At 41.2% G+C, this 20,463-nt stretch overlaps 1 protein-coding gene across 8 annotated transcripts in view; it reads left to right on the top strand.

Moving 5' to 3' along the window:
* Positions 1–3,347: 3,347 nt before the first annotated feature.
* bahcc1a (BAH domain and coiled-coil containing 1a) overlaps positions 3,348–20,463 on the top strand; it is a 61,316-nt gene continuing 44,200 nt past the window's right edge. For 7 of the 8 annotated variants that reach the window (XM_078950911.1, XM_078950910.1, XM_023957534.2 and 4 more), the window contains exons 1-2: positions 3,348–3,543; positions 6,032–6,355. In XM_078950911.1, coding sequence (XP_078807037.1) covers positions 6,184–6,355 — 172 coding nt within the window. In that variant the 5' untranslated portion in view covers positions 3,348–3,543; positions 6,032–6,183. The remainder of the gene's footprint in view (positions 3,544–6,031; positions 6,356–20,463) is intronic. The other variant, XM_023957530.2, reaches the window with a different exon arrangement.

Below are 20,463 nucleotides of genomic sequence, written 5' to 3'. Positions count from 1 at the left end.
GTTAATTAAAATAGTCTCAGAAACCATTGATTTAAAATGTCACTTTTTCATGTTGTGTTGTGTTTTCAAGTAGGTATTTGATGTAGAGGTTGTGTTTCCTTTCATTCCTTTATCAGAAATTCTAGTATCCTTAATATAATATAATGTAAACTGACTTATAAATCAGTCCTAAAAACAATGGCGTTTAATGGGTGACATAAGAAAAGGTTCCGTTGTGTAAAAAGCAGAAGCAAAGCCCAAAGAGGTGACTTTCTGTGTCAGGCTTCAGTCTATATCTCCAAACTGATTGATTGCTGCTTGAATGCAGCGCTTCCCCAACCTGCAGCTGCTGCAGGAATCCGTCACACCACACACAAACCCCCTTGTTTCAGTCAAACAAGGCCGTCTTGGTACAACATTCTATCTTGATCACAAGACAAAGAATAAATCAAGTTGAGACAATTAAGAGTATTTATTAAAGCCATTGACAAAGAACAGAAATCTGGTCAAATTCATCACTTGCAATAATTGCTCAAGGGCACTGAAAACTGTTTGTCTGGCATTAATTGCACAGAATTGCACCAGCAACTGGTGATAAAGTGTGTGCGTGCTAACATTTGTGGAAGGATCCCAGGCTTCCTGAGATCCCCACTGAGGCATAAAGAGAGTCAAAGTATGGCGCCAGGTTTGTTTAGAATAAAGGTAAAGAAGGTCAGAACCAGCAGAAGACAAACTCCACTGCGTATGCTTAAACGCAAAATTGATTCACAGAAATTCTGATTTATGACACACAAAAAACTCCAAAACTTCTTGAAATATTAGTGCTTATCTGTGGGCCCCTTTTGTCTTTTGCATGTCATTAATAGATGCAGATGTGCTGCAGATGTAGCATTTAAAGAATAATCACACATTACAGATAGTTAGTCAATAAAGCCATTTATTTCCTCGAAGTGAAGGCAGATTCATGCAGGACTCCATTTGTAAACAGTGCCAGTCTTTAGGAGGCCTCTGGTGATGCCATATGTCTCTTGTGTTGAACCTCCACTATAAAATGACATCCTGACATCTCTCAGATATAAATCATTTTAATCCATCCCAAAGAAAAAGGTTTCAATCAAGCTATTTCCGATTTGTTGCAAAAATACATTCATGTATGTATGATTCACTACATTTTAATCGATTTTATTAGGCACAGTTTGTTCCAGTGTTGAGATTTGACCACGATTGAAAGAAAGACTGAATTTTTTGTTTTTCATTTTAGTTGAATCCAACAAACAGCCCTGCTTTGTTTTGAGCACTTTATAGCTAATTTTGTGGAAATAAAAGAAACAATGGATGTGTCTATCTTTAATATCTAAAGGCGCTTCATTATCTATGTGTAGATGTGGGAGGGAGGGACAAGCTGTCAATCATTACTGATTCATAGACCAGGGACAATCCTCGTCAAAAAACTGCTCTTTTTTCTAAAGAAATCGCTCACTACGCATTAATTATCACTTTGTCTGATGTGTGTTGTTTTTTTTTTTTTTTGCATGTGCACTCGTGTACGCGCAACGCGTGCGCTCAAGTGTGCGGGCTAACCGCCCTGTGACTAGGAGACAGCAACAAGCTCACTTCAGAAGAGCTCATGATGAAACAACATTCCAGCACATATAATGCTTAAGGACAAGTTTGGCTTCTTGCAATTTAACCATCACGCACAATTATTCATATTTATGGGGAAAAAAATCATTTTTTCTTTACTTTGGGAGGGACTGTTATGCGAAAAATTCAAAACAATAGTAGTAAATAAATCAGCAGATTGTTACTTTAAAAAATCAGAACTAAAATATTCCACCTTTTTGACGTGTTAATTGTTTTTATTTTTCAAATGTAAATAAAATCATGTTTTCAAAGAAAGAAAATATTGCTCAAATGATTAAATATTTGAGAGAAATTAGATTGAATCCAGTGTTTCTGGTGAACCGCAGCTCTACGTTATCAACCCACCAAATCCATCCGTTCGCGTTTTTCTTTGTGCCAGCATTTTACGCCCCGCTTGGATTTTACGCACGCGCCATCCACATCGCATCTAGTTTATCATCCGAATGGCTAAAACATTGTACTCAGACAACATGTAAGAATTAAATGTTTGCTGCACTATCCACGACAAACCTTCATTTAAAAATGGTGAAATCCGTGGAGATTTCCTTCAGCAAAGCGAGCCGATCCACGGCACGAGAGAGGAGCGGAGCTCTTTTCTTTCTCCTTAGTCCTTCCTTCTGCCTTTCTTTCCCTCGACATGCCCCAAGACGCGCCGCTGTCGCTTTTATAACTTTACCTAATAGCTGCAGTCGCATTAGGTTCAAAATAAGCGCGATTATTTTAAATATCCGACAAATATTTCACCCCCCTCCGCTCTCTGCAGTATTTCCTTTGATTCACGCTTGACTCATTTGGCTTCAGGGCCAACGGGGGTCCGCCTTTGGGGTGCCTTGAAACCGTCCTTTCCTATCCCCCTTTCATCATCTAACCGGGACGTCTTGAAACCGTGAGGCCAGTTATTGCCTTTTTTTTCTTCCCGGACAGCCCAATGCGGACTGGCCATTAGCCAATCAGAGTCTTGTTTACATTCTGTGACTGACAATGCTCTGGCGCGGCGCCAACCAATCACATTCTTACATACAGAGAGGACTCGTTTGTAAACAGTTGAAAAAATAGTGCAGATCCACAATCACAACACATTTGTAATTATTTTAATTTATGTTTTTAAAAATGCAAATAAATGCAGAAGTGTTTTTGAATATTTATGCAAAAATGGATTTATTTGCAGAATAACATCAATACTTGTCATCAAGTCAGATTTTTTAATGTAAAACAATTTTTTGGGTTACAAAAAGTTTGCATACAGCAGTTTTTAAACATCAAATGAGAGGAAAACAAGTGATTGTTTTAAAATGTTTGCTACAAGTTTGCAATATACTTAAATTAATTGTACTTTGTGATGCAAACGCATCCTTTTTATTGTATTTTTTGTCAGATTTTGTTTTCTATTATGTTTAAATATTCAAGGCTGTGCTTTGCTGCACTGAGCTCCATTGTGAGATATAGGAACAGTCCCCGCGCTTTAAATCTGGCGCTCTTCTTTCCCTCAGCTTTCCCCGTTGCCCCACCATTGGTCTGTCCTTCCTGCAAATCAGAGCTCGCTCTATCTACGGGCGGGCGGCACGAGTCCATTAACTTGCAGGTATCCGACCAATGGGAGGGCGTGTTTATCCTGTCCCCCTCGAGACGCGAGGTACGCAGTTTGCATCGTGAGAGAAACCGCTGCTCGGAGATCCGAGCCGCAATCCAGCCAGGCCGGAAGCCCTAGTCCCACTGGCCTCCGCGCTCACAGATTGAAGCAGCAGCAGCAGCAGCAGCGGCAGCAGCAGCCCTGCTGCACAGCCTCACATGGAAATACTGTCATTCTAGCCACAGGGTTTAAGCTCAGATTTTGATTTTAAATGGGCGGCGCACTTGCACCTTCTCTTCCAGAGTTTTGTGGTTTTATAATTTATTGTTATGCAAGGATTTAACACACGAGTAAGTAGTAATTTTTTAAATATATATATTTTAGATATCAAATTGAATAAAGATATTCTCAGGGCCTGTCTGTTTTCTGAGAGGGAGAAAGCTGTGTTTAAAATGCGTAATGCGACATGCTGTGCATTTATACACACCGTCCGTAAATGACATTTTAATAAAAACACATATATGTATGAGGAAAAAATAAAGGAAAATATTTCATTAAACGACACTATTGTTATTATTAGAATCATTATTAGAATTAGTATAATAATAAATGTTATTATTATTAGGTTGCATGATTATCTTTTTAATTTTCTTCCTATATTTATTACTTTTTATTCCAAAAGATGCCATAATTTTCCCTTTAAAAACACAGCATCGATCTTAACTGAGAACCCGTGTTTTTTCATTCATTATTTAAAATCACCATATCGTCAATAGTGTACATTTGAAATTCGTATTTTTTTACAGACACCCTCTTTAAACGCTGTAAAAGCTTTAATGGTGCGTTTAGGTGTGATCTGTAAAATCTGAGCGGTTCGGAAGGGACCGGGAAACGTGTCCTCGCTCGCCCCGGCCGGGGCGCTCTCCTCGCCGGCCAGCTGAGTCACGGAGGACCCGCTGTCTCCGTCGTTGCGCGACACGACCTCGTTCATTGTAATTGGATTTATCAGCTGCTGTCGACGTGCATCTGTGAATGAAATCGACTGCTGCTTTAATGTCATTATCTGCGTGGATCGTTAGAATAAAAAAGAGAAAGAAAAAAAACAAATAAAAGAAAGAAATCAGGCTGCGATCAAAGGAAACCGTCTCCACCGCCCTGTAAAGGAAAATCCCCACGACAGGAAATTTGAAGCTTTTGTCTAAAAAACAATAATTGCATGATCTTTGAAATCTAATAATAAATGCTGCAGGCTTTTATTCGCTGGTGGTTCTGCGGGCATGCAGGGAAGGCTGCATGCAACAGCATGGCGAAGGGAACATAATGGCCGACTGCGAAACACTTTCTCAGTGTGGAGACAAAGGCAGTCCTCCTGACGGGCGGCCATTCACCTTGGATCCCCTTACAATCCACAAACTGAAGCCTCGACCGCTGGAGCGAGGCTTTTTCAACCTTTATTTTATATTTTTATTTTTTTACCCTAAAATACACTCACAGATTATTCCAGGCTGGAATCGTTGCAGAGATGTGGAGCGATTTTATTGTTGATGTGGCCCAGAATTGTGGGCTGTGGATTGTAACTGGCTGCATGGGGAGATAATAGGACTGGGAGCAAAATAGCCTTTATTACAACATGCCTGCTCTGTCTCAGATACTTTGCAATTTACCAATTTTTTTTCTAGTTATTTGATTTTCGGAAATGCACATTTTTAGTTAAATTATATTAAATTATTCACTTTTTTACACGTTTATGAGAATATTTTAAACGACTAAACCAAATTGTATTTTAAAATATTACTAAGGGTTTTGAAGCTCTAAAAAGTTGTAGGTCACAACATTTATTTATTTTTGACTGAATACTTTTATTTTGGTGGGGTGACAGTAGATGTTCCTTTGCCTAAAATGTTTTCCCGTTTGATTACCTGACCTGAAATAGGTCAGGCCCGATGAACACTGAGAGGGCAGTTATTCACGTGCACGCATCCAAACACAAACACTTCTGGGAGTGCGCGCACGTATGTGACCGTGCGTGCACGCGCTCGGGCACAGAGATTGGGGGGGGGGGGGGGGCAAAAACCATCTCTTTGAGGTGTTGCTGCACCTCTGTGTCGTTTCAGCATTTAGAGTTTAAATATTTGTCATGTAGAGAGAAGAAGCATCTGGTCTTCTCGTTTTATTTGAACGTATTTACAAATTATTTTGTTTTTTTGGTTTTTAATATGAGTTTAGCAGATTAGGATCTAATATGGTACAAAAATGTGGGAACAGGAAAGGATGAAATGAGAGCTGGATTGAGATGAGAGAAGCAGAGAAGTGACTGCATCAGCTGGAGACAATGGGACGAGCAGCAGAAGGAAGGCAGCAGGATGTAGACTCAGTAGATTTCCATGATTTCAGTCCACTATAACACGCCTGTGCACACACCAAATATTTTTAATAATATACCTTCACTCATAAAAACAAATTCAATATATTTGTTAATATGTTTTTATTTTTTAGAACTAATGACAACATGATGCGTGGAGGTGTCGCCGTGCACTTCTCCACGCAGGCCTGCACCCCAGGCTGATCAATAGAGCTGAAGCTGATGTCAGTGGGCTTTCCGGATGCCTCTCTGGCCGCTCCTGCATCTGCTGTGACCATGCGGATTGTTGGCAGCTTCCAGCAGCATGCAAATGTGCAAAAATAAGGCCATTGAAGCAAATTGTTGATGTGATTTATTGTTCTATATCTAATTGCATGCGCTGATAGAGTTTATATATACATATATATATTTCATGGTGTGCAATTATTTCTTTTCTTGGTGTATTGAGAAGCTGCTTTGATTCTCTCCTTTGACAGAAAAGATGAACGGGGGCTGCGCTTTTGGCTGGAGAAGCCTGCGATCGACTGAATGCAACACATAGATACGAAGGAGAGGATTATTTGATGGGTTGCATTTGATTTTCCTGACCTGCCATATCCGGATTTCGGATTATTCCACATTCCTCGGAATGGAAGGACGGGATTTCGCTGCTCCGGCCCACCTTCTTTCAGAGCGGGGCGCCCTGGTGCACCGAGCCGCCTCTCGGATCGCTCCCTCGGGCCACAGCTCTGTGCAGCACGCCGGTCACTTCCCGCCGGGGAAATATTACCCGTCACACATACCAATGGCTCCCCACTCAGGTTAGTCAAACATGGCCTGCTTCCCTTCCAATGGAAGACATTTGCTTCATCATATGTGCATTTATCAGCGGTGGTGTCGTGCAAACAACCTGATTATGATTTTGCTGCAAACACAATGGATCAGAGCTCGTGCTGCTCAGGTGTGGCTGTTGACATTTTATTGATAAAATGGGATTTTATAAATCAGGTGAAATGACATTAGCAGTTCAGTTTCGAACATGCTTTGGATTCACGCATATGTTTCAATACATCAAAAGGTGTGATAGAAAATAATTAAGATCTGAGAAAAGAGTAGTGACACTGGTTTCCCCATGTGCGTCATGTTTGTTGAAAGGAGATTTTGTCACTTCATGTTAATACAATAAGTGTCATCTCTAAAATAAATAAATAAAATAAAGAAAAAATATGGGCAATGAAAAGATTGAAGGGGGGAGGCTGAATGAAGAGGTCCGCCTGGGTCAGTCTGCAGGTTTGCACAAGGTTTTCTGCAGAGGTTTTCTGCAAAACCCCGTCTATAATGTGGAGCTTTCTTCAGCGTCTGGTTTTATTTTATTCTTCTTCTTTTTTCTTTTCTTTTTTTTTTTTTTTTTTTACAGGAAAACGGGGTCTGAAGTGGCCCAAATGTGCACATTGAACAAAAACAAGAGCTGATTTTACTGTCTGAATTTTGCAACTGATATATTTTGGGAAAACACACACTCATACACACAGTGCAGACCTCCCCCCTCCCCTTCAATCCCCGACAAATGGAAGCTACACTATTATTTACAGTTTTACTTGATTTATGATGATTTTTGTGACCCCCCCCCCCCCCCCCATTTGAATCTATGTAGGCATTGCATTAGATTGGATTGCACAGCAGGGGAAAAAAAAGACATCCATGTTACCAATAATCACAAGATGTATGCTTTTGTTCTGTCCACCAATGGAAAACAGGATATTCGAATAAGTCCAAAAGAATGGCATTGATTACATCAAACATTTCCACTTCTAAACTAATTTCCTTTGATGGTATGATAATGAATTCTATAAAAAACACACAAGGATGATGCATCCTAGTCTTAGGTTACTGGAAAGCAAATATTATGCTGTTTAATGCATATTTTACCCAATACAATTATAACAAAACATGTCAATTTTGACCATAAAGGTTGTTCTGCATCACACATTTTATTTGGATTCATATTTTACGGTGATGGCTTTGTATAGACACTGTTGTGGCTACCTCACTAAAATATATTCAGGAAATTCGCAGTGTTTGTAAAGATTCTCAATTAATTTGCAAAATCTAGTTAAACACCAGGCATAATTAGTCATTCAGGAGAAATCACGAGTGATGTTCGCCATTCAGCGCTCAGCATTCATGTTTGCTTTTGGCAGCACTCACACACACTCACACACACTCACACACACACACGTGCATCTCCACACACTCAGAGCCTGCATCCGTACATGTCCTTCTCCCTCCACAGATGTTTTGTTGAGTTTTTGACGGCAAATGCCAGCTACAGGGTGCAGGTGCTCCCACCGGACCCATTGTGTGTGTGTGTGTGTGTGTGTGTGTTTTGTGGGGTTATGCTGCAACAACATGTAGACAGTTCCCTCCAAATTTCATCACTGTTCAATGAGCAGCACAGGCGGTTTATTGTTCTTTTCAGTTTCATCAGCGACACATGGGAGGGACTGCTGAATGTCCTGGAGAGGAAAACGGTTTCATTTTTTTCTGCAGTTTAAGGACTAGATTGAATTAACGTACAAAATTCTTTGACGTGCCTTCAAATAATTTTCAAACCTCTCCTCCAGGTTCCATTCTTATTACTATTTTTCATTATAGCACTCTGCTGATGTGCAATCTTTGATTTATTATCTTAATAATATTTGTAAATGTCAAGCGTGCCATGATGCAAATAGGTGGATGAGACATGAAGCTTAATTCAAAATTATTCATGGTTTTCATTTTAAAGATGGGAGCTGATGAAATCAAGGAGATGCTTTCAGTTGAAAAAAGTACAGACTGCTCTCTTCATGAAAATACACATTTTTTTTTATCTCAAAAGTGGATGCAAGAGTCTAGTTTTGTGTTAGGTGATTCCTTAAGGCTAAAATAAATAAATATGTTTTTTTCTATAGAAATGTAAGTTAGAACAATTTTTTTTTTTTTTTAGAAAATAAATGCTTAAGGTCACTTGTCAAATGCATGTTGATTGTCTCACTAAACTCTTTCTTGACGGTGCACTTCATTAATGACCTGCATGCCAGCAACACTATAGCACAACTGAGTTTGCTGTTTGCTGAGTGTGTTCAGTTTCTCCCCTGGGGATGAATGTGCACACTAGTTCACATGAATACTTTACAAAGAGTCTGAATATTTCAGGGTTGATGTGAAAATGCAGCGAGAGGCAGGTTTCTGATGTGGTTTCTTGAAAGAGCTCGTCTGTCTTTGCAGAGGTATGTATTGTTGGCTGCTAAGAAAAAAAAAAAGGCAGTTGTGACCCCCCTCTGCTGGCATTGTTCCTAGCAGAACTGAGAATTTCAATCTATCTCGAGAATTTTTTTTTTCTTCCTCTTGTTTTGGAAAAGAATCCTGCGAGTTGGGAAGCTATATCAGGCAACATCAGGCGCAAACGCATTTCTACTTACTTGCATGGTGAACGCAGCATGGAGAGATCCTGTCAGTTTGCATTTGCGTCTGTCCATCTTCACCTACTACAAGGCAGTCAATTGTAATGCATGTCAGGTGGCCGATTTATAGTTCACACTTGCTCTGTGTTCTGGGGACGTGACATTGGAGCAGCTCCCCTCAGTGTGCATTTGCTGATAGGGAGGGACATAGACCTGGAAAAGCATCTAATTCAGTTGAATTGAGCTGGTTCCTTTACAAGACCTCAGAAACAGTAATTTTAGCTTCTGCCGGCTCTGGCTGAGGCTTGCAGACAGTCTTCATTCAGTTGGCTGCAAGGCCGGGATTCAGATGTTGGATGGTGTCAGAGCTGGAGATACAGAGGAGCTGTCTTTACTTCTGGCATTTATGATCGTCGGTTCATCTTTCAGCCATATTGTTCTGATCAGTTAGCGCTGGCTGAGGTGTGGCTTCGTCAAAGCAGTGGGGGGGTGGGGGGTGGGGCTGTCCATGGTGGAGCTCTGCTCTAAACACCCCGTGTAATCAAAGGTCATTTTTATGTCATCTCTGTTGCTCCGCCTGCCCTTCCTTTACATCTGCCCCTTCTCCCTCTCCATAAGCTGTCCTCTTTGACTCTTCCCCTCGTTTTTTCAGCCCCCTTTCGTTCCAACAGGAAGACTCTTGTGTCTGGGAAGCGGTGGTCTTCCTGCCACCTCTGTTTAAACCACCCTCCCCTGCCTCTGGGCCATTGTTGCAGATCCCAGCTTTGTGTGTGTTTTACAGCTGCTGTTAAAGATAAAAAACAGTCCCTTCCACCCCCTTTATTGTTTACTGGTAGGATGTCCCTGTCATTCACTTGGTTTTTATGTCCTGGCTGGATATCTGAGCTCACCCCCTCCTGCAAAGGTTAGCCATGCTGTCTGCCCTCCTTCATTTTTCCCAAAGGGGCACACATAACTTTATCTCTTTTTTTGCACGAACATCCTATGGGTCTGTGGATGTACACTCTTCAAAGACGCTCACAGGTGCCTGGTGGAGCAAAGGAGCGTCTTCACAAGAATAACCACTAGTTAGTGGGTGAGAGTAGTTCATGGGAAGGGAGGCTTCTTCTTCAAGGCCCTGTACTTGTAGTGTTGTGTGCACTGAGATTAAACTGTGGCCCTGTTTGCCTTGACCCGCTTCCACATCCTTGAGGATGCCGTACAAACCTAGTTTCATGATCAGGACACAATCAATTAGCAGAGCAGCTTCAGAATTCTCTGAAAGAGAATAAGAATCAATGTTTAATACTATAAAAAACTGCTTTTTGTATTTTTACAGATACTGGTCTCATGTGGATACGAATACAAAACAGAGTGACAAAGTGGGCCGATGTTTGTTGGATGATTTGTTTTGTCTTAGGGTCCCCCTGAATAGTGGAGGTGTTGCTTGGCATCCTACACCTGGCTGAAACAACTCCCCGCCCTGTGCTGCCGCCATCTGTCCCCTTTCCTTTGACACTCCCCCTGAAAGCCAAAATTTGAGGCACTGTCATTCAGCTGTTTCAGCGAGGGAACGGCCCTTGATTATCTGTTTTGGTTGCCAAAGAAACCTGATATTTCTACGGCTTATACATCATGCATGCAAGTCAAGAAATGCAAAATGGAAATAATAAGCTTTGCTTTTTTAGTTTTATGATTTACCTGCTCAAAAAAGCAATAATTAAAGGATTTTGTGGTGGCTAAGAATTCTTTAATGAGTATACTTTAAACAGACGACCTTCTCAGCCCCTTGTGGCATGATGCCACAGAGCCCTGGCCTCAAGCACGGGGCGTGCACACAAGCCAAGCACAAAAGAAACCCACGGGTGAGAGTGAGGCGTGGGGCAACACCTTCCTGGATCAGATTTCAAGGCATTGGATTTCAAAACTATCTTTCCTATTTTTAAACTGAACAGAAGGAAGTGAGTACCGTAGTTGAATTAAGAACCCAATAAGGCTTTTGTTCACTTCCCCTGGCTGGCGCACAAGAAAGGCTTACATGGCATTTGGAAGGTCTGACAGTCAGTTACATTCGCCCAAATTCAACTTCTGTTTTGTTTGTGATTAGGATTTCTCTGTCTTTTTCTTTTTGTTTTGTTCAGCTCTCCCTCCTTTTCTTGGTTTCAGAGGGCTTCTCATCAGGCAGCCGCAGGCACACCTCAGCGCATGGCCGTATTGCATGTGACAGCTGTTAGACATTATTAACAGCTCAAGCAGAAAATCCAGATTACTTTTTTTTTTATTTCAATTTTGTTATTGTAATCGCTCAGTGAAAAGAACAAAAAAAGGGGCCTGTTGCCCCATTGTTGTCAGCAGATTTGCGGTCAGTGACAAAACTGTATGCCTGGGCGTGAGTTTGAATGAGTGTGTGCTCATTTTTTTGGGCTTGTGAGAACCATGGGATGTGAGTGTGTTTGTCCTACGATGTGTTCCCCAGACACTGACCCCCTCCCTGACTGAAGCTGAGGCACCCTGTGGTTGGCTGTAAGGCGGAGACAGGTGCATTGTTAACCCTCTAGTGTCTGTCTGTCCCTGTTGGATGTGATGTCAGATCTCCAGGCCGGGAGGTGCACTTTTTGCTTCCTGTTGAACAAGCATTATTGAAGTTTCTGCTTTAAAAAAAAAAAAAAAAAGAATTCCAATCATGACTTGTTCTGTAATTTGTTTTTTGTTGCAAAAACAGGAGCATCACAATCATATGAAAAACAATGATTGATTCCAAAGACTGAGGTGCCACAAATTTTTAGGAAAATGTATGTGTTGCCAGGACTTTTCCTCTTTTGATCCATTGCAAAGCATTCCTTGTTGCCTTTTAATTATGATAATGCCGTTTTTAGCCACACAAAAAAAAGTTTGCTTTTCTTGGACATAGTTTCTGCAGAGCAGCAATAGTTTTTTTTAGAAATTCCTGTCTGAGTTCTGGGTGGAACTGTTGGCGCGGAGTAAGTCTGGTCCCGTTTCCCATCATCCATCTGTGTACATGCTCTGTCGCTAGCTTACAGCCCCTAACACCCCCAACCTAACATTACCAGTGCGGCATAAATGGCAAATGGAACCATCCAGCCGTACAGTTTTGATCCAGATTCCAGCTTAGATGAGGAAACACGTACATGAATCTAGTCGTCTGCAAGTGGATACATTGGAATGGAGCGTAGCACGGAGCGCATGTCCCGCCGATTGTAGTGTTTGTCACTGCTACAAGCTTTTTCAAAAAGCATTTTTTCATCTGCTTCTGATTCAAAACCATTTGAAGAAAAAAATACACAGTAAATGCAATTTAATCTTAAATTCTTTTTTATGTGTCCTCCATCATGAGAAAAATGTTACAAGAACACGTTAAAAACACCATTTTCATTGGAGTGGGTCTTCAAAACTGTTTTTTCTCTTTTGTGGCAAGGGTTGAGATCCATCTTTTTAGTACAAACCCGGCTTCTTTTTTTTTACAGATCTTGTTTTCATTATATTATAAACGAATTCCACAATTAACCTGAAACTGAAACCGTAAAATTCAATTCAGAGTGGTAAATGTAATCATTTTTCTACTCCAAAAATAACAATAATTGAGATCAAACGCTTTTTATGTTTTATAACAAAAGATCACATATGTAGAGACTTAATAAAAATGTATAAATCTGCTATTAAAGCAGACAAGAAAAAAAAAGGGAAAAATTGTTTTAAAAAACAAATGAGGCTTCATTCAGTGTTTTTCCAAGGGGGAAAGTTTTTTTCCCCAAAACGTCAAAGCAAATTTTTTTTTTAAACCTTAAAAACCGTTTTAATTGGTTTTTATTCCTTCGACTTTGTAAACAGCTGATGTGATTGACAAAATCACCAGTGAGATCAGAGACTACTAAGGACTAATAAGTCCCTTGAGATCATTCAACTGGATGCAAAGGCTGTATTATGTAGTGGACTTGTTGCTCCTGCTTTCTAATGTGGGTTCCCGAGACTCTGTTAACACTGAATAACCCCATCCTTGTCCCATTTTATTATGTTAATACATTATTTGGTTGTAAATGCAGGTTTTTTGTTCCTTCTGCCTGATGTGGCCACTAGGCTACACTGCATCCTCTCTCTGCATCCCCAGGATCTGGGGCAAACGGCTGGCTCAGCTGCAACAGATGTGTGTTTGTCTGCCTCTGCTGTACGCTCATGAGCTCATATTAGCTTTCTCTCCTCACAACCCACAGCCAGTGACCTACCCTCCAGTGAACGAGGGGGATGGAACTGATTAGTGTTTGCCCAAGAAAAAGTGGAAAAGCCTGACAGACAGGAAAAATAGTGGAAAGCAACATCAAGACTTGATGCGCGGTGTCACATGCTGTCAAACACTTGCTGGTGCGTCGCAAACAGACGCATGAAGAGGCGCACACATGCACCGCACAGACTCACAGACTTACACATCTCGCTTCCCAGGAGGCCATGGGGCCAATGGGACAAAGCAAGCTTGAGAGTCTGGTTCATCTGTTTACATCTAATTATAGAAACACGACTATTTTTGCAACCACCGCTTCAGTGTTTTTTTTTTCTTCACTTCCTTGAGAGTGAACCAGAGAATAAAGAAGAGGGAGAGAAAGACAGAGCTTTGACAGCCTTTTTTTCCCAGCGGTGAACGTTTGGTTATCTCATCCCCTCAGCGCTGCTACTTTCTCAGTGCTCTACAAGAAGAAATGAGAAGGGAGGGGGCGAGTGTCTTGTAAAGTCTCTCATTTTCATGTAGCATGAATGTGCAGATTTGCAAGACATTAGCAAATAAGGCCGTGCTCTTCACACATTAACTGTCCATTACATGGAAGCTATCTAAAAAAGAATAACTTTTTTGTCTGCTTTAAATAAAAGAAAAAAAAATATGGAACTTTGATGATTGCATAAAATGCATAAAGTGTTTACAGGCCCACTCCAATTTAAATTCTTTTGTGTATTTTTGACATGTTTTCTCATGGTAGTGGATGTATATAAAGATAATCAAAATAAAAACAGTGTTTCTGGGTATATCTTTATTCATATCGCGGTGAAACAGGAGCAGACCAAAAAATGCCATTTGTAAAAGATTGAAGTTGTAGAAGCTTCAATCGGCAAGCCACATGCTCCCTGCTCTGCTCCATTCAGATGCATCCACTTGCAGACAAATAAATCCAATAACGTCTCTGTTTTCTTCGTCTGAGCTGACATCTGGCTCAAAACTGCTCGGCTGGATAGCTTCAATGTTGCTCGCTATGTTTTTGCACCAGTAATTTTTGGTTGGGGTTGTAAGCAAAGGGATGATGGCAAATAAGCACAACTCAGTGGTGAATTTCTGATGAACGAGTGCTGCTCTGCAGAAACTAAGAAAACGACACAGGTTTTTTGACTGCATAAAAACAGCATCATCATAATTAAAAGACCTCTTGAAACGCTTTTACAGTAGATCAAAAGATGATTGGAGTGGGACTTTAAAGCCACAGGATCAGGATGTGTGGCAGTTAGCTGACTTGCTGTTTCCAGGGGGACCTGGAGGGGAAGGGAAGTTGACAGGGAGATGCGGAGGTAACTACCTTGGGAAGCCTGGTGAAAGCTGTATGAGGATAGAGTTGGGCCGCTGGGCCTGTGCCAGACAGGCTGCAGCCTCTCGCAGGTGCTTACATAAAGAGCCTCTGAGGCAGGGCATGCAACCTGCTGCATGAAACCTGAGCCAGGTGTTCACAACCCCCCACCCTAACGCAGCAACTGCCACACAATGGAAAGGTGCGCGTGAATGCACCCCGGCACCAACTCCACAGTTTATTCTGGGAGATGGCAGGTAAATTAATTGGTTGTGAATGTGTAACATGAATACGGAGATAAAGGTGTGCTGTCGGGCAGAGGCGTAGCGTAACAGCAGTGATGATGGCTCCATTGTGCTGATGTTGAGGAGAGTAGTTAGCAGCATAGCCAGCAGGGTCTTTAGAGGAGAGCTGGGTGGCTTCTGATTAATAGTAGGGAATGCTTTGAAGTGACACCCAAGTGCAGCAGCTCCCAGGCTAACAACAATACCATCAGTGCAGAGAGCATTCCCTCTTTCTGGGTCTTTAAATATCCCAAAACGGTCAACAGCCTCTTAAAGGCATGGCTCTTCTGCTCGGCTCATAGGTTCCCTCATGCAGGTGAACTGTAGCACAGCTGAGATAATCATAGGACTGATGTGGCACAAGTGGGACCTGGCCGAGGTCTATTCCCAGGATCCGTTTCGATCCCCCCATGCCGAAAGACGGGCCACAGCTGTGGATGTGTGAGGGAGTGAACACGTGTGTAAGTTTAAAAGACCCTGCTGGAGGTGGGAAATGGGGGGGGGGGGGGGGGGGGGGTTTGTTCTGTCAGCTGTTGTTGGAGTAAAGTAAACTATTAGTGGTGGGAGAGGGCAGTGCTTCCAGAGAAGAATTAGAACCAGTTCTAATTGCAATGAGGTTGGGCTATGATTACATGCTGGCTAATGCACTGACAGCCTTCTTCCTTGGCTGGCTCTCAGAATGCTGCTGAAAAGGCTGAATGCCTTTTGGTTATACAGCATAATGGGAGGGTGTGCGAACACACTTGTGTGCTTGCGTTTGCTGTGTGTGGGTGGCTGGCTGTGTGTGTATACATGATTAAACATGCTTTTAAGAGCGCTTTTTGCATCTTTTTGCAAGTTTAGCATTTTGCAGGGGTGTGTGCATCCATCTTGTTGTGATATTGGTGCATCGCTTGTTTCTTGAGTGCCTGTCATTATTTGTTGTAAGATGCAACTTTTTATTCCCAAATCCAAACTCAGCTGCAACAACTCTAAGCGGCAAAGATGGAGTGTGTTTTTGTGTATACACGCATTGGGTTTGTTTGTGTGCAAGTGAGTGTGCATGCCCATAGGAAATGGCAATCAAAGGAGCTGTGTGCTGGAGAGGCTGTACAAAAGGAGTGAGAGGAAAGAGTGGCAGGCAGCTGAGAGGGCAGCATGTGGGGGTGGATGGGGGCCGATGCAGGTGCCGGATTTTGCTCCATTCCTGAGCATTTGAAATTCCATCCTTCTCTCGTCCGCGTTTAGATGAGGATGCAGGGAATACTCATTTTACTTAATTTTTAAATTAGGATTAGGTTGTGTTCATGTGATCAGAATGTCAACATTAAGATACATTTATTTTGCTTTTACTTTGTGAATTTTGTATTCAAAGGTGCATTTTCAATATGAAATGAATTACACCTGCAGTTTTTTTCATTAGAGCCTCTGACAGAAAGAATACAGATTTACCGGTAGTTGCAGTTTCTATAGGATCCAAGAGGTCAAAGAGGTCAAGGCAAAAATTAACATGAATTTTGTCATGGTTTCTTGCTGGGTTAGTGGACGTTTGTTGACACATGAAAGTGTGACACTGGTGAGTCCATTCTTTTTGGAGCTACACATTAAAAAAGGCTGAAGAACTTGAAAGTTAAGATACAGCCTTCTCAATAAAAACAACAACTTTTCTTTAAATGTCAAATACTCATTAGTTAACGTTTAAACAATTTATCTAAAAAGCTTTTTCCATTTTCACAGCAGTTTCACTGTTGGGGCAACCATAGAAAAATATTTCTGCCATTTGGCTTTTGACCAAACTAGGGTAAAATAACACTAGTGGTTATTTATTGTTTATTTTTTCCTCATTGCAACTGGTGTAGTCTTTTTTGTTTTGTTTTTACTGGCACAATTATCTGAACTTGTAACTTTAAGTGACATGTATGGGTTAAGGAATCTGACAAAAAGAAGTGTATTCATAAAGACAAAGTTGTGCACCAATTAATACTTTGTGCACAACTTTGCAGAAAAAATAGGAATACAACATTCAGTTTTATGTTTAACATGTCTGATGTGAATACAATTTGTCTTTGTTTTGAATATGAAATTTCCCCTGTCACGTGATCACAGGCATATACTTCGAGTCCCGTAACATAGATTCTTTAAATTAGCACATGCATATTGAAGTATCGTTATTAAACAAAAAACTTAAAATGACTTTTTAGATGTTATTGATCCCATTACAAGGAAATTATGTTGTGACTATAGCTTTGTTAAAAATTGTAATAATACAGCGCTCTCCGGCAGGATTTTGTCGGTGCCAGGCGTCAATAGCGGATCGTGTAAACAATGCAACAGGAGACAGTTTCAGACCCAGAGGTGGTGGAAAACAGTCCAAAAAGGCGTAGCAGACACACCACTCTATTCGTTAGATGTTAGAAATAAGGTGCACGTCTGTCAAAATTAGTTAATTTTAAGAACATACTGAAACAAAAACAGCTAAGCTCACTCGGAGGTAAAGTAGGCTAACTGGCAGCTGACTTGTTGTGACAGTAAAAAAGATGAAATAAAATAAATAAATAATGTCAGTAGGACCAGAATTTTTCTAGAATATAGTTTCTGCAGAGTGACAGACAAAGAATTTCGCCTCTTAATTGTGGGTGGGACTATTGGTGTTGAGCAACCCCGCCCCCTTCTCCTTCTGAGAGCTCTCTGCTTATGCCATTTTTCCAATGGCATTTTTTTTAATCTGCTCCTGATTCACAACGATTTGAAAAAAATTACTCAGAAATGCAGCATTGATCTTAATTTTCACAGTATATGTCCCCCATCATGGGTGAAAATGCAACAAGACCTTGCTAAAAACACCAAAAACCTAATTTTAGTGGAGTGTGTCTTAAAGAGAAGAATTAGTCATCTGAGTCTGTTTTCAGACCAAAGACATGCACATATGGAAACAGGATGGATCAATACCACGTGTACAATTGTGAGCTTCGGGGGAAGGAGGGGTTGTTTGGAACCTGTGATTAGTTTAGAAAAGGAATTTTAGTTACTCTGTGGAGTCTGTGATATTTGAAGTCACTTGTGTGTGCGTTTGAAGAAATGTGTGTATTCCCATTTGACAGATCTTCTTACAGAAAGTGATGATGCTTTGAGGATCAATACTGACACTATGTCTGCACCAGTTCACAGACTCAAAAAAAAAAAAAAACACGTACACACCCGTCTTAGCTCGCTGTCTCATCTGTCGCTTGACAGAGTTTTCTCCAGATCTGCAAGCTCCTTTTCCAGTAAAGCCAGATGGCGGTCATTCAGAATGAAAGCAGATCCCAAGTTCTTTTGGATCTCCATCAGTCCACCAGTCTCTGGGACAATCCTGCTCAGAGCTCAAGTTTCTTTTACACTGCCTGAGCCCTCCTTCTCCTCAACCTGTTTACAGTCTTTATAATAGAACTCACATATTCAAAGGAGTTTTAGCATTTAGGAACAATTCTTGTTAACCCCCGCCCAACATTTAGGCCAAAATGTCAGCTGCTGACAGAAGCTCCATTGCTCACTCTGCAGTCTCCTTCCCAGCAGATAACCTAAAACCCAGCCGGGTGCCCATGCACTCTGCTCTCTCACATCCTGCAGTGACTGCTTCCCACTGAGCGCATACAACTAACTGTCTGAGGAGCACCTTCTCCTCATCTGTCAATCCAACTTGCCTGTCGTTGCAGCGGCAACGACAGGAATGAGCAAAAATAATTTCAATTTGCTCGATTTGTCCTTTTTACATCAGTGACACGATGCAAAACACAAAACCAGAAGTGTTGGTTTTGTGGGTGTTCGTGTACGCACAGTATGTAACAAGAGAAAGGCGGTTAGTGTTGGCAGTTAAAAAAGAAACTATCATTTTCCAGAGATGGACCCGTCGTGCCTTTGTCTCCTAATTTAAGAGCTTTTATAGAAGTTCTCCCATTTGTCTCTGTCAATCTCCCCCGCATCCTTCTATTTATTTCCAACTCCTTCCCAGTGCATTTTTGCTCCCCTCTACTTCCAAAGATTAGTAGGAGAAAAAATTGGAGTCCAGCAGAAGTCCGTTTTTTTTCCTGCAGACCCCATACTTAAAATGTTTTCGTGAACACTTTTGTCACTAAAAATAAAATTTAATTGTTGTGTTATTTGTTTCGCTAAACTACTTCCTGCTTATCAGGATTTTTAATTCCCTCTGTTGCTTTGTGGTGGAAGTGTGAAAAAAAAAAAGTTTGAGACTTCTTACTGTGTGAAAACAATATTTGGCCAAAAAAAAACTGATGGGAATCCCTGCAGATTTTATTCTAGGTGCTTAAGTGTTGTGATATAGGTGGTGGAAAGCCCACTTTAGAAATGGGGAAGCTGCTCTCATTCACACATTCACACATAGGTTTCTGAGTAATTCTGGTTTTTGAAATTGAAATAATAAAAATCTATGCTATTAACAGAGCTTTTTGTGACACAAAGGAAAGGTCAGGTCAGGTTTCAGTGGTTTTCTTAAGACAATCTGCTTCTTGATTGAGGGAAATTGAGAGTGTAACCCTTGTGCTATCCTAGGCACTTTAACATTGGGAGTTGGGTCATCTAGACCCACTAGACAGAGCGCTGAACCTTTTTTCTTCAATGATTTGTGATCTTCACTGGTGTCCATGGATTACATAAAATCTTTCCACCGTTATCAACCTTTGTCATGGTAGGGAGAACACGTCAATGTGAGGGTGGGGTCATCTAAGATAGCACAGGGGGCAAATAGTAATAAAAGTCCAATTAGTTATGCATCTGTCTCTTTACTGTTTTTGTTAATGTCCTTTCTGAAGAAAAGAATTGTTCTTGGCAACAGCTGACGTCCACAGACAGCTATCTCTAAACACCATTAACTTCATGAGAGAAAAACACTGGCGGAAATCATTCATTCTTTGTGGGATGAGAATTATGCATGCAGACAGAGACCTCTGTGCCAAAACAAATGAGCTACAAACAAATCTGTTTTTGGGACATTAAACAAGGCGTATGTTTGTGTTCAATGCTACAAATCTACTTCATTTCCTCTTGTCCTGATGCGGACAAAGTTGGAGTTTCTTGCTTCTCTGAAGCAGGCATGAGTCAGGACGAAACATTCAAAAAAGAAGAGAAAAAAAGAACAGAGCAGAGGGGCCTTAATGAGAGACCTGGATCCCATGTTTATGGGACTGGCTGATAGAAATTGGGATCTTTCTCAAAGAAGACAATTAACCCCCCTCCCCTATTCTAGTTATAAATAGATTACTTTACAGGCTCTGTACAGCTCAGCTCAACTCAATCTGCAGACTCATACCGCTACTCTGGAAAAGGTTGTGCTTTTTCATTTTTTTTATGGCATGTTAGCTGTGCTTTAAACTCTTCATCTCATTGACTTATTAACCCAGGCTGCCAATAGCAGGGCCTTTACCAAGCACAGCCAGGAGGGGGCTCCATGCCCGGAAGCTTCTGGTCATTAGTGTGTTAGAGTTTTAGATGATGGCTGAAGTCTGTGGTCAGAGTAAATAAGCAGTGTTGTAGAATGTCAACATGATCAGACGGCTCCTTCACAGCGCCCAGTGTTGACATAACTGCTCTCTTATCGGAGGAGTACAAAGCCGAGCGCCACGATGGAGCGCAGTGCCAGAACAAATGCAGTAAGGGCTGGAAACCACACACAAATCCATACCCGCAC

The sequence above is a fragment of the Oryzias latipes genome, chromosome 8 (genome assembly GCF_053564925.1).
Source record: "Oryzias latipes strain Hd-rR chromosome 8, Olatipes_Hd-rR_3.1".
NCBI lineage: Eukaryota > Metazoa > Chordata > Actinopteri > Beloniformes > Adrianichthyidae > Oryzias > Oryzias latipes.
The sequence above is the reverse complement of the archived record's forward strand: the minus strand, read 5'-3'. Positions and strand labels throughout refer to the sequence as shown.